At 34.0% G+C, this 15478-nt stretch overlaps 1 protein-coding gene across 1 annotated transcript in view; it reads left to right on the forward strand.

Moving 5' to 3' along the window:
* The window catches only part of TTC29 (tetratricopeptide repeat domain 29), a 149603-nt gene that overhangs the window by 67901 nt on the left and 66224 nt on the right, over positions 1–15478 (forward strand). The window contains exons 5-6 of the mRNA XM_085313147.1: positions 3143–3355; positions 6936–7021. Of these exons, the coding sequence (XP_085169273.1) occupies positions 3143–3355; positions 6936–7021 (299 nt within the window). The remainder of the gene's footprint in view (positions 1–3142; positions 3356–6935; positions 7022–15478) is intronic.

Genomic DNA, 15478 nt, shown 5'->3' on the forward strand with positions numbered 1-15478 from the left:
TTTTTGATTCCATATATAAAAGGGGAAGAGTTATCAGAGATTCTCARACTCCTACTTTAGAATATATTGGGCTAATTTCTGAATAATATTAGGGAAAATAAATTTTCAATTATTCAATAAAATTCAATATTGCTAACTGAATATAACTATATTGCTTGTATAGCATTTTGCAAATAGWTTTTTCAAATATAGATTTCCTAGAACACCTTCTGGGATTGTCCTGGAATTCTTGAAGCAATATAAAAGATACTCTTCTGCAAACTATTCTAAGTCATTCTCCTACTCAATGTTCTTCTTTTCCTTTTCTTTGTTTTTTTTTTTTTTTGCTTTTGTTCTTTCAATTCATAATAAAAACTGTTTAAAACTCTACCTTGTCAGTATTTGAATACTAAAATATTCTTACTCTGAGATGTTCTGTAATTGGCTTATCCTTTCTCTCAGTGCTTTTCAAGGTAGCACTACCTATCTGTACATGTGTGTAACAGTTGCAATAGCTCAGTATTTAAAAATTAAAATGCACTGGCCAAGGCAATTCCAGCTGAGTCAACTCATCACAGTGAATAAACTCTCCATCCCGCTGAAGACATTATTTTCCCATAAGMATTTGAGCTTCACGTGAACATTATGGGTTAAGAAGTAGGTTGATACGTCAGTTGCCAGTGAGGATGAGGGATTTCAGATTGTTTTGGTGGAGGAATGAATTCCAAAATCTAAAATGTTTTACCTTTCATGAGTTTGAGAGGTCTACTGATTGCAAATTGTTAGTATAACCTGAAAAAGTCTTCAGTAAGCATTTAAAGGCTGTAGGTCAGGAATTCCATCTCTCCCTTGTTTAGGAAACTAATAGCTATTTTTAAAATTACCTTTTTTCTTTTTTTTTGTAGAGCATCTTCTCTTTTACTTTTCTGTGATCAGGTTGTCAGATTATATTATTTTTTACTTCACAATCCTTATTTCTTCATAATGCGATAGAGTCCAACCTGTTTTAATTTAGTTCCATTTGAATACTACCAGATACAATACACTGCTTTTGTAGAAACTTGATGCAGATGGATTATTCTCTAAAGAGGTTTCATAGAGATCTGGCAGAAGGGATGTCAGGTCAAGGCTCTTACGATTAGGTTAACTCTTAAGAACTATGGGGTACATGGAATATTTGAGTTCAATTTCCAGCGTGGCAGAAACTTTCTCAAGAGGATGCTGCAAGTGATGGGGCATGGGTAAGAATTATCATAGTGGATAGTTCTAACGGTCTAAACAGTAGTTCTGAGATCTGCACATATTCTTTACAGGAATGTTCTSTCCCTTTAAGAGATTATATTTCTAAGCCATAGGAAAAAAATAGATACTGTATTTGGTTTCAGATTACTGATGCAGGTGATACTATTCATTTGCTGCTTTCTGTTTTTACCAGAGGTTTTTGAATTACTCATGAATCAAAGTATACATTCTTATTTCAAAGAGTCCATTACACATCTGGCAAAGCTAGATCGCATAAATGCATGGCAAAATCCTTTCAAGCAGATAATCAGTTGGTTCATAGACATTGGGGAGAATTCCAAGAAAGAAGCTCTCCGCACTTACGATGGTCCAAGAGGATAAAATGCTAGCTATTAGTGTTAAACTTCAACTTAGCTTTACATCGTTTGTCACAAAGCCAACACTAGCTTCCTCACTGATATCTGAAATTTATTTTGCAACTTGTGTAACTGGAATTCTGTTGATCTGTGAGTCACTAAGCAGTTAGTGAATAGGCAGAACCTCAAATGCTGTTCGGAAGCCTCTTTAGACTGGAAAAGAGTTTTGCTTTGCATTTGGTAAGTCTGTTTCTCTGTCTTATTTCCTGTTACATTAACTCTCAGTGGATCCTTAAACTGCTTGTACTGGTTGTGATAGTTTCGCTTCACATTTCTGTCAACCTAGCATCTCTCGTTCAACTCTCTTAGGTCAAGAACATGGTATTTTGGAAAGAACATTATACATATTGCCCTGTCTATTTGCAGGGTCTGGTAGCTATTTTGACAATAAGATTTTTTTCCAGTGCTTTGGGCCGTCTCTACAACACCTTCCCCTAACTAGTGGAACTGAATGGGATGCTGACGGGATGTCTACCCTTTTACCTGACACTTCAGTCTTTGACACTTTGTTGCATCTTCTGAGATGTTCATATGAATCATAGGTTGCAGAGGCCTAAAATGATTTGTCTGTAACACTGACTTAATTTAAATTAGTTGCTTTGAAAGAGAATTTTCTTGGGCTTGTCGTTTTTAATTGAGCTCCTTTTAGTCATTAGAGAAGTGTAATATGAAAGTTTAATTCTATTAAAACTAAGKATTATACTTTATACTACAAAGTTGAAAATATGGTTATAAAAAGAAAATACTTACAAATCTAAATTAAGCTTAATAACAGGGATCTGTCACAGCTATTCCACTGTYTTGGGTTGGCAAGGTGTTTGAAAACTCTAAAGTATATTACTTCAGGCCCAATTAGGTTGTAAGGCTACTTATTGCATTAGTAGTTCCAGTACTGCTCTTCCAGTAAACTTACTATATAAATTCACCAGTTTGTCTATCAATAGTTGTTGAATGAATTGCTTTGCATATAAATCTATTTTCTTTAATTAATTTATTTGAATAAAGTATTTTTTTCTGCAATTTTGGTACCTTTGTTCTCCTCATTTTAAATCTTTCAGCACAGGTTTTCATTATGGAGAAAGGAAGTTGAGGAACAGTTTGAACTGTAATAATTTGTGCATAGGTGTGACTTTGAAGTATGAGATCCRCAAAGGCTATGTTCGTGATCCTATAATAGATCTATCTTCTGAAAAATTCTGACTTTGCATCCTTGGGATCATACATCCCCAACCCTGTGAACTACAAGGGAAAGCTAATCTCAAAACCTCCCTATGCTTAATGTTAATTGACTTGTACTTTATGTGATGAGTTTGAATTTGGATATTAGTGGTAATTGTAAGATATGACATTATTTTCCAGTGATCTCTAAGTTATTTATTGAAGATTCTTGAAAAATTTTTGAAATGATTGGAGTACAACTTACTTTTTAATGCAARAATGATTATATACTAATAGCTTTTCAAAAATGTTGTGGATGACTAGTTGTAATTATGATTTATTTTCAGGTCATATCATGAAAGCTGCTGAACAYTATGAAGCATTTTATGAGTTAACAGTGGGTTCGACATGGAAGGATGAGACAGGCCGTACTTACAATTCACTAGCATGTGAATATCTCTGGAAAATGTATACAATTCTAGCAGACAAAATGCTAGAAGATAAAGAACACCAACAGGCCATCAAAACACTAACAAAAGCTTTAAAATTGGCAAAAGAAGGTAGGCTGAAAATAACACTTTCACATTCCTTTATTTGATGTGCGTGCCATGATTTTTTCACGAATAAAGTGAAAATTGTGAGGTGTTTGACAGTGATTATTTCATCTGAAATTTAAAGACAAATGCTATCAATGCACTTCCAATCTCACTAAAACAGCAAAGGTGCCTGAAAGCTTTATCTAACCAAAAAAAAAAAAGAAGAAGAAGAAGAAGAAGAAGTTTTGTGGAAGTAATAGTATGAAAGAGTGAACCTATAATCAGAAGGTGTAGTCACTGGTGGAAGCTGAAATTCTGATTGGCTAGTTGCTGCCGATTTGACAATTTTTGAATGATGATACCAGTTACCTTCTCATTCTATATAGGTATTTAGTAATTGTGAAAACAGAACAGTTTTCTATTGTTAACAAAAAAAAAATCTTCTTTGTACCTTAACACATGTAAATAGTTTTAAACTTAAACTTAGAAAATGTGTTGGATGATGGCTGAGGGAAGCTTTGTCCATGTGTGAATAGCTTCAAAAACTTCTGGAGAAATTAGAATGGCATTTATGCCACATGACATGCTGTGGGGTGTTGATCAGGTAGAACAGAACTGCTCCAGAGCAGTTAYTGTGTTGCTCTGGAGTACTGTGCCCTCCAGAGCACAGTATTGCACAGGAAAGGGAACAGAAATGAGAGTGCAAGTCTTCCAAGTTCATTTTAACAGAATATGCATTGTTTTCGAGATTTTTGAGGTGACTTAGTACTACTTGTTTGTCAGAAGATGCTGTTAGGGGTCTGCTTCTATAGACCTGCTTTTCCTGGAAGAATGGTTGTAKAAGTGCTTTGGAGAAGCAGGGTAGAAGATCTTGAATAATCATCTTTTCCAGGCACAGCAATTCAAGAGCTTTTCAAGTATTCCTGAAGAGGAATATTTTGAATACGAATTGCACATACTATTACTATATAATATTAATTCAATATTTATCACTGGATACATTAGTTTTTCAAACTTAATAATGTATGGCCAGTGTTAATCTGTTAGMCAGCCTACAAGTAGTAATTGGGATAGATAGGTTTATACTATCAAAAATGGCACAAAATATTTTGAAATTTTAAAATGAAGTTTAACACAAATACATATGTGACTACACAAGTAGAGAGTATAGCAGAGCAATATATATATAACAGTGTAAAATGTGTAAGCCTAGGCAAGTTCCCAGAAAAGAAATATCTTTATTAGACCAGTGGATACAATTGGAAAAATAAACTTTTGGACATCCAAACCTATGTTAACTTTGCCATTTATTACTTGAAAAAATGTCAGTGAATTCTATGTGTTTGAGGTTCCTGATTATGTCTTTTTCTGTATGTCTATGTTATGTTTTTGACGATACTAATTTTAAAGAATGAAAATTACTTATATTGCCTTACCTCCTGAAGAATTATTTTTAAAAAGATTATTTAAAATCTAAATACTTTTATGTGATAATTTTAAGGAATAAGGCAAACTACTTTGGGGGTAAGATTTCAATTCTTTCTGGTCTAAATGTTTCATTTGTGAGTTTATCTGRTTGAGCAACTAATTCTTTTAATTTAATTGTTAAATAACCTATTATGCTGTTATCCACAATTTATATGAGTAGATCTGTTTTGAGACTTGCCTGTTTAGATCTTTTCTCTTAGGAGTATGTACCTAAATACTGAGAATGCTGATACAATTAATCATCTGTAGAAAGACGTGTACCCAAAAGCTTCTCCATTTTTCCAGCTGTTGATCAAATACGAGATTTTAGCTATTCCTACAACTGTTGTCTATCTTACATTCTTAAATCAAGGCTACAGTAAAATTACTGCTACTAGTTCTTACTGTACCAAGAATTATGAGCATGTACTGCTCATGAACTTTCCCATCAAGTTCTGCCTGTTGCTAACGAGGGGAAATTTCATGGAGTTAAGAGATTGTCAAAATGAACCTGATGCCTTTCCAAATTTTACTTTGACCAGGCAGATGTCCCAGAGCTCTTACTTCAAATCAATTATTTTCTATACCTTCGTGAGACATTTAGTAATGCAACAATGCACAGTACAGTTGCCATTTAAGCTTTTGGATCTTCTTTCACAAGTCTTCCAATCCCGATTCAAAAACTATAGCCTCTGTCTCAGAAGCCCATATTTAACAATTTATATAAGCCCATACTGACTCTGCCTGTCTTTCTTTAATATCCATTATATCCTTCTGGACCTGCACATCTGTTTATGTATTTTCTGAATAAGAATTTCTTCAGTCTCTACAATGACTGTTCTTAGGGGAGAAAGAATTTTTATATATATATCCCTAGCAACATTTTTCATATTCTTCCTGTATGAAACCATATTTTTCTATTCTTTTGGCCCCTTAAGCCTTTAGGAGGATTTTGAATATTAGAGAAGACCAGCAGGGTTTTGAGTCACAGATTTTTCATGAGCTTATGTAACACATTATGTACTATGGATAGAGTATTTCAGTGGAATAGTGATTATTGCACGCATAGTTCCACAACTATAGGTAGGTGTCTGTGAGTTGAAGAATATGAAGGATATATAAGATGTCGACTGTGAGTAAATAATCTCCCTTTTCATTGCAATTACATGTATGTGTTTTATAAAATATCTTGATATTCAGTTAGGTTTCAAATTTCTTTTTTGCGCTTTATTGTGTTTGAATGTATGGATATTGAGAATGGAAAGATGAGATTTTTGGCAATTCTTTAATATAATTTTGCTTACAAATTTATTTTTTATTACTGCCCATGTTTTGGAAGGATATTTTTATATATTGTGATACATTAAGCATTTCTAAAATTAATCTATATAAATTTCAGTGTTGAATGGATGTTTTTCTACTGAAGGAACAGCATAAAAAGACCAGCAAGCAGTATTTGCTGTATTTGTTAAAACAGTAGTTAGTGAAATAAAACTTGGCATGGAAAACTGGAGTGCACATGAGTTAGCAACTTCTTCTGTGGAATTTTCTGGGACTATTACTTGTACCTGTAAGTTATCCTGGCTTTTAGCTATTCTAGCCTACAATAGCTTGCAAAATAGCCAAAGGAATAAGAAATATGAACCTGATCCACTGATAGTTTTGTCTTAGTGCCTCACTAAGATTCTGTCCAGGTTAGGAAAGGATCTGAGTCAACATATTTTATGTTTGTACATTATAATGCATTATACTTTTTAGCTACTTTATATTTAGAGATATTGCTCTGATTTTCTGAAGTGAATTCAGGCTTTTTAAATTTGAAGACAGTATTATTATACAATTTATGATAGAGAACATTACAGCATATTAAATTGATTGTGCTGCATCACAGGCAAACATTTTCTCTATTTGTTGAACTTTCTTGTTGAACTTTGAATCTATAGCCTTTACTTTTAATTACCTCCAACTGTATCTAGAAAATGGGTATTTTTGAGAAGAAATAAATGGCAAGGATAAAGAAAAGGAAAAWTTTGTTATAATATTTAAATATTTGCATGTTATTTAAATACCTGCAAGAACTGTCCATAGTAATGACATTTTGTTCAGACTAGACTGATAACTGTAATCCTTTCTTTAGGTGGTGATACGAAGATGGAAGGAGAAGCTGCCTATTGCTTAGGTTTAGCWTATCATTTTGCTGGAGAAGAACAGACAGCAATACCAGTAAGTTTATTTTAAAGTTTCTTTAGCCTTTCCTAATGTGTTCCTCTAGCTACTTGGTATCTTCATAGAAGTTATGGAAAAGATATAGAGAGATTTGGCTTACAGACCTTGTATCTAATTCCACAGAGAGGGATCCATGTGGTTTAAGAAATTACRGTTTCAAAAAGTTCCAGAACTTAAGGAGTCCAGGTTTCTAGCCTTGCATCTGCAGAAATAATCTAAATTGAAACTGAAGTTACACGTGGCTAATTTTGTTTTCCTATATTCATACATAGATACACACACACACACACACATACAACATATATATGTACATACTCATAGATAATGTAAACAATTGCATCATTTTGGATAGTAAGAAAACTAGTTTGATATGGTACCTTTGCGAGCAACAGTTACAAATAAATAGTCAACATGTGCTTTTCAAAACATCAGGAATGTGGAAGAAATACAATTTGGTGTCACAAGCTGTAGTACTGATGAAATCCCTGCTATAGATGATTGCTTGAGTTCATGCTCCTCTTCTCATGTTTCTCTTGAGCTTCCTATAGTTGACAGTTAAGGAGGGTGAGAATTCTACATGCAGTAACTCTAGAAGAGGGTTCCTCTAGTCTATCRTAGGTCAGTATAAGAGGAAAGCTTAGTATCAATTTGATTTGTCTGTACTGGTCACCAGAGAAGTAGCAGTCTTCTAAAACCAATTTTAAAATGTTTTGGGAAAATCTAGTTGTTTGAATGTATTTTGTCCATGATTATTGCAAAGGCCATTAATCASCTGGACAATTACAGTTTCCATTCCTTTTTGTTCCTTGAACTAATTGTGGAGTAACTCCAAATTTTTTTATTGAGAGGGTTCTTCATGTTTTTTTTGCATTTTTTTTAATCTTGTTTGGAGATGACCAGGAGAATTCATAGAGTGAATTGAGCATTGGGGGTTTCACTATGGTTTGTGTTCTGTGATGCAGGATGCATACTGGATGTCTCCTCAAATATGCCCCTGCGTACTGTTAATGATTTRTGATACAACTTCTCCAGAAGTTCTTGACTGTGTTTATATTTGGTTCTTCAATGCTAATAGGTCTTTCTTCTGTGCAAATAAACTGAATTCTGGAAAGTATGAGGTACATGTKCTAAGATAAAGAATTTCTATTTTCAGAAAAGCCAGAGAGCCTGCTTTCACATTAGTTTCAGTTAGAATCTACAGCTTAATGTGAAGGTATTTCAAAATGAGAAAGCYGCATATAGTTTTATAAAACTGTATCTGATGGTTGCAACAGCAATGAAAGAGAAGATATTTGATCTCTTGCAGCAATACAGTTTAGGCTAGAATTTCTTCTGCAGAAAGTCATCTGCGTCTACATTCTTTTTTGACTGACAAGCTTGAAGGGAATTTTTTATTGTATCAACTTTTCCCAGTAAGTTTTTGAGAGTCACAATAAGCTGTGGTAAATAAATGAGCTAAACAAAAAGTCTGTTAGCCCATTTGATCTCTACATCACAGGGGAAATTTGTAAAACAACAAGACTGTGTAGTCTCCATGATAAACAAAGGGTGAAACCAGCCTTGGAACTGCCAGAAATATTAGCTGTCCTGATATTGTTTCTTAAGGGTCYATTTTGCCTAGATTTTATTTCTACTCCTTTCCCTCTTCTTCCCTCCTCTCCACCAATAAAAGTTGCAGAGATCACTGGAAGTTCATCTTTTTACCATATGAAGARTATTTTTTTCAGGAAGAATCTGGAACCTTAAATTTTGTAAGGTGATACTATTAATTTAAAATATATACATAATAGTTTGTGTCTATTTTTTTAATCTTACAAAAACATCTGGCAGGTATGGAAAGTGAAGTGCATTTTTATGAAGAAGGAAAGACAGTTTCTTTAGTACAAAACCTAAATGATTTACCTTATGTTAGAGTGTAAAATGTTGTTTTAACTGTAATGAAAATATTAGTACTTTGCAGTRTAGATAAGAACTCCTAAAATAGTGACATTTCAAATAACATTRCATAGGAAACCTGTGAAGTGCTTTCATACAGAAAATATATTGTGCATTATGAGAGTAAAAAAAAAGGGGTAGAATTTTAGTTCGGACTTTCCTTTTGTCCTTAATAGAGATCAATATAGAGAGCAGTAAAATATCGGTTGGTGACAGTGCTGTTGAGCACAAGTTGTCTTCACTCTTCAATTAGAAATCATTGCCTAAAATTTACCCTTCTGTTCTCAGTTTAATGGTCTCTGTATCCAAGGGGAGCTCAGATGCTTACAGAGATGAAATCATTGCATCTTGTTCCCAGAGGACTACTGGTTATCATTACACATAACATGCAGACAATACTGCTAGGAGCCAGTTTGCCTCATGGTAATATGTAGTTCATCACCAGCTTCTGTAGCATGCTAAAGAGGTCTTGCCACACAGCTTGGGACTATTCGGGTGTAGACTCAGGGGTCTCAGCAGTTATTTTCCTGCTTTGCATCAGAGTTTTCATCTTTATCCTTTTGTGCTGTGGTCCACCTCAGGCAGTCTCCTTCTAGGGGAATCTGAAAGGAACAGCTGCTACAGATACCATTTCCTCCAATTGTTGCCACTTGGTTCCTTTTACTGTTTTGCGAGTTACTCCCTCCCCCAACACTGCGCACACACTAGCATGCRGATAATCTTCTCTTTCATTCATGTCTTCTAGCAGAGTGGAGAAGCATATGTTCAAAATATTCATTATCTGATGCAGTAATTAAAGGTTGAAATGATTAAGCTGCAGCCTATTATATCAAAATAGGCAGTCATTTTTTACTGAATGGGCTATTTTTGTTAGAGAAGGTTTTTTATTTGCTAGGCACTTGGTGTATAATCTGACATAATTTGATTTTGTGTATAATCTGTATAAATTGATTTAATTTTATTTGGTACATCTGATTGATTTTGGTGGACATAGTCATATGTAAAAACATAARTATGTGCAAATCTGAAAGCCTGAGAACTAACTATGTTCAATATCGGTGTGGTATGTTCATAATATTTTTCATATCATCTGGTTTATAATCAAGCCTAACTGCTTTCCCCCCAAATATGACACAAAATATTAATAGCTTACATAACATGGACTTTATCTTAAACATTATAGATTTTGCCAGGGAAAGGTATGTATCTCGGTTAATATTACAGGAAGAATTACTATTTAGTTGTTTTTCCTCAGACTTATATAAAAAGCTAAATATTAAATGAAACACATCTGTGTCMTTAGAAGTCTTACATAAGGTAAAGTGCTTAACGTTGGAATTTTCTTTTAAGCTGAACTTTGAAAGTCTCCCAGTTAGAGAGGAGACTCTCATACCTACCTAATCTAAGYGTTTGTTTATTTCTGAGTGTTCCTTTTATTTTGGATGTTGAATCCTGTATTTCAATAGGTTACATATCTAAGTAATAGAGGCACTGTTTATGAATACTCTGAGTCATGCCAGAATGAATGTGGTAATTTATGACCTAGTCACATGCATGAATTGGCAGAATTACAATRTAAAAGCTACAGTCATAAAATTATCAAGAAAATTTATGAATTTATAAAGACATCTTCACATCCCAAATGATCCTATTAAAGGAATCAGTGATGATTTATAACTATAAGATTAATTTCCAAAAATGTTTAAATCAAAAGACCTGAAAATTTAATTTCAATTCCTACAGCTAAAGAGAATATAAGTAGGTATGTCTGGGATGCAGGCACTTAATGTTAGTATACACCGTATGTTTTACCCAACTGTATCTATTATATCTGATCATACAGATTATGCCCACATGTATGCATSAGTTTGGCAGGTCAAGGAGGATCTTACCAAGTAAAAAACTCAAAAGGTAGACTGAATTTTATGGTCTATTCCCCCATATATTTTTAAAGGTAGTTGAGCAGAAAGAGCATTATTCCTTTGAGGTTTGTTTACTGTTTTAGTGCATTGCTAGAAGACTGAACTTAAAGGCATGTGTCTGCAAATGATGTCTAGCTAGACMACTGAGTTTAGATTTAAGCTTTCATTACTATCACTACAGAAAGAAACACTTTAACAGAGACTCAGGAAATGCRTCACAAGATACTATTCAATGAAATTTGTTTCAAAGTTGCTTTTATTTTTAATAGATTGTCCTTTATTCATCTATAACTGATTTTTAGCCATTATTAGTGAAGTGTAACATTCTCAGCTTAGCAAATGAGGTCATATGCTTGAAAAGACATCTTAGCATCCAAGCCTAGACAAGRTCTCATCATTCCTAGAGGCTTCATTTTTATTGAAGCAATTTTTAAATTGTTATTAAAATTGTACTGGTATAGGAAGTTTGTATTTTTTGTATGTGAGGAGTAAAAAAATTGGACAAAACTGAGTCATTCTAGTGAAGGCAGGCAATTTTGATTATYTTGACACTGACAATGGATTATGTACAGAGAAGGGTAGTCATCACGAAGGTCTAGAATTAGTGAGCCAATTTTCAAATTGGTTACATTTCATGTTTCTGAACAGTCCTTGAATATTTGTCAGAAGAAATGTACCATAAGAATACCCTTTGTGAGAAAACCCTCTTAGGTGCAGTACTGCTGCAGAATTAGAATAATCAAGTTATGGAAAAATCATAGAGCATGAGAAATAAAAAACAAATGGAATAGATAGAAAATCCATTACTTATAACAAGCAAATCAGAAGATTATCAGATTATTTCAGTCTTTTACCAYAGCAACAATAAAGATAAATGTAATAGAACTTGTTGATATCAATCCTTACTCTTCAAGAGTTTCATGTTCCATAAGACCAGCTACCAAAACACCATAAATGCACGGACCTTCATCTCAGCTGTTATGATTTCAGATCTAATCATACATATACCCAAGAGAGCAAAAAGTCAGTGAACTGTAGTTTTGACTGCACATTCCAATAGATAAATTTAAAGCACCTTTTCAGGATTTTAGGGCTATCATCAGCCTACTGCTTTCTCAGGAATCTGAATGAGTTGGTGACAAAAAGTTAATAACCCCAGTCTGGGGGTATGGAGTAGGGAACATTTTCTGTTRGTGTGTTTGCTTTTAATTCCAAAGCAATATGACAGTTGTAGGGTTTATGTATATTTACAAGGTTTACGTAGCTTTATTAAGCTACATATATTAAACATCCTGAATTCGGAAGTCAGAACAAAATCATATTTAACTTATTAAATGGGGTTTCCCAAACAGTTATCTTTTTACTTTTCRTAAGACTTTGACCCAGGGAATCTATTATGAAATCACAAGTCATATTATTACCTTATACACAYACCCATGCACATACATACACACAGTGTGTATGGGTTTCCGTGTATGGAAGGGGCTGCACTACRACATTAATTATTATGTATTTCATCAATAATAATAATAATAGATATTATCCTAAGATCAAGAGAAATATTCATAAAGCTCCAAATCATTTCCACAAAATTCTAGCTAGCTGTTACATTTGAACCCAAAAGAAGCAAAATACAACTTACTGGAGGTTTACTTAGCGCTAACATGCTAAGCATGTTGAACAATTGAGGATGAAGCCTCAAAAATTCCTCAGACTGCTCTGCCAAGGGAGTAAGAATATCCTTGCATCCATTTTTCACCCAGGTATAGATGGCAGAGCACTCAGCAGCCATGGAGAACGACTAGAGCCTTTGCTCTGACTCTGCCCGTTTGATATAGCAGGTTGGATGGAGCCATATTCTGTGCTAGATGTATGGCCAGCGTAGATGGTTCTTCCCTATGTATTCCCAGGAAAGGTAGGAACCAGGCTGTGAGTACAGCTACACAAGGTCTATTTTATAGAATATAAGGTTATGATCAGCCCATTTGCCCTGGCAAAGGTTTCTAAAACTAAATGCTGTCTTCTGTGAATTATAAGATGTGATTTAAGAAGACGTTCTGTGCCTTTTGTGTTGAAACTTTATTCTAGAGCAGCTAATTAAAAATATTTCAAATAACTGCTATTATACAGATTTCAGTTTGCTTCATTCCCATGGACAAGGAACAAAAGAGACAAAAGCTGAACAACTGTGTGTTTCAGAGGTAATTAYTTCACCTGCTTTAGACCATATTGGGTTTCCAACTTAGGTGTGCCARACCTTGTAGCCAAAATGCTGTATATACTCAAGGGAAGGCAAAAGACATAGAGCAGCAATGTTTCTATTATCTGAAAGGTGGTAGTGTGAAACGTCCTCAGAACGGTCAGTACTAAGTTCATTAAAGAAATTATACATATTACACCAAGAACTACCAGAAAGAACTGCAAGACTTTATTAGAATTTTTAAATTCATTTAGATAATATACTTACACAAGTCAGACTTTTTTACATGTTTTAGAAAGTGGAGTGTTTGTAACCACATTTTACCAATTTGAGAATTTCAGTACTTAAATGCAAACATATTCATAATGGAGATGTTTTGTTTTCCTTTGTATACTTTAGTTCAAATGAACAGGCTTTTGGAAAAAAAAAYAAATCTATGAGGTAAGTTTTTTAAAAAATTATATTGGTTTCTCAAATTGGTATAGTTCAAGCTACAGCAATTCCCTTATTTAATATGTGTTTAAATTTCACTACAGTTATTCCCATTGACTACAAGAAGATACCTTATATATTCAGCAAATGCTTAACTTCCTTGCTGGATCAGAACCCTTGATATCTAGGTGGAAGGGAGGTCTTTTTGATTCAGGCATCAAATCTTAAGGAATTTAAAAYTTATCCTTTGATAGATAAATAATCTGAGAAGTTAAAACACTGAAGCGTGCCAGTATAAAACCTAAAGCTTGCCTGCTTTGTTGCTAGAAGCAATTTGTTTTGCTGTTTGGCTYTCAGCTTATGTATTATTTCAGAGCTGATCAAAAGAATTGGTAGCAAAGTGTGAAATAAATTGTACTTCTAAATAAATCGATTTAACATTCCTTGGTGCTTTAAGTGATTTTAGTAATATTAATATTTAAAATATTTYTGTCTGAAATCTTTTTATGACTACATATAGCAATAATGGCCACCATTTCATTCTGCTGTTTTTCATATTAGAATATTACACAGTAAACATTGTGAAAATATTATCTTTTAGCATTGAAATGGATGCAYGAGATTTCAAATGTCTATTTGCATGTAAATGACTCAAGTTTTATTCAGTCAATAAAAACAGTCTATTAATCCTTTTACTACCTTTCTTACATGGRCTAAAACTTACAGAATATCAGGTTTTCWGCCAARTGAGAACTTTTGCTTAACTTTCATACATTCATACAGAAAAATATGTTTCTAACTGATTTAAATTTTTAAATACCCTTGTAGTTTGTCTCTTTTTTTACCATTGTGGTATGTAAATTTGAAGTTTTGTTTTTTGCTTTTAGCTAGGAACATTTTTGGTAATTAAAAATATCAGTTCATGGGTAACCTAAAGATATTAATAAGCTCGAAGCAGAATACTGCTAGGTGCTTTGTCTAAGAAGGAATGAGCATTGAAGCATGCACATGCATACACTATGATATTAGGGTCTTAGGAGGCTCGTGCAATCTGACAGCCAGGTACATTCACATAGACATGGCAGTGTGATAAAAGCAGTCCAGACATCTGGATCACAGTGCTGCTGTACAAAAACATTTCTGAACAATTCAGATAGTTGTACTTACCCAAATTTCCAGTCTTGTCCACCCCTTTCTCATTGTTTCTTTCTCCGCCTCTGCCTGTCTTTGTCTTTTATGTACTTGAGGAATCTGATTTTTCCTTTACAAGTCACCTCCATCTGCTTATGTGTCAGAGTGGCCCTTATGCCACACATCATATTGAGGAGTTCTCAAGATGAAGGGCTGTATTCACATCGCTACTTCTGTCTCGGCACTGTTTCATGCTTGTCACTGCTCAGCACTCAGCGCCACACTGGCTTGTTTTGTCAATAACCATTTATTTGTTGCTGGAATAGTAGCAACCATTACATCTGACCTCCCTGTTTCATCAATTATGGATAGATTATTGGATGTGAACATCTGCAAAAGCTTGCTGTTGAACTTACCTCCTGGCTGGGATTAGATAAAGTATTAAACTGTTGTTTATTGTCAGGCCAAAACTGTACTGGGAAGTCAGGGAATTCCAAGACTAGCAGACTCCCATCAGCAAGCACCAAAAATTGTTTAGTATTGCCACCGTTTCCCATAAGATCGTAGCCATTTATTATTTACACTTATTACTAGTTGTTATAACATACTTGATAAAAGCTCTTGGCAGGCATAGTGTTTCCAGCTATTGTCACATCTGTCAGGATGGAAAGGATACATAAACTGTTTTTTCCTCTTATATTGCTGTTAAAGGGTAACAGATGAAGCTTCTTCACTCTAGACTGTTATACCATGCTTTATTTTGAAGAAATATGTCCATGATGGCTGTTTTTTAAAACATTACATTCTGGTTCTAAATAAAGATTGCAGCAACCT

This window comes from Rhea americana, unplaced genomic scaffold (assembly GCF_003343005.1).
Source record: "Rhea americana isolate MKP2758 unplaced genomic scaffold, rheAme1 scaffold_38, whole genome shotgun sequence".
Classification (NCBI taxonomy): Eukaryota; Metazoa; Chordata; class Aves; order Rheiformes; family Rheidae; genus Rhea; species Rhea americana.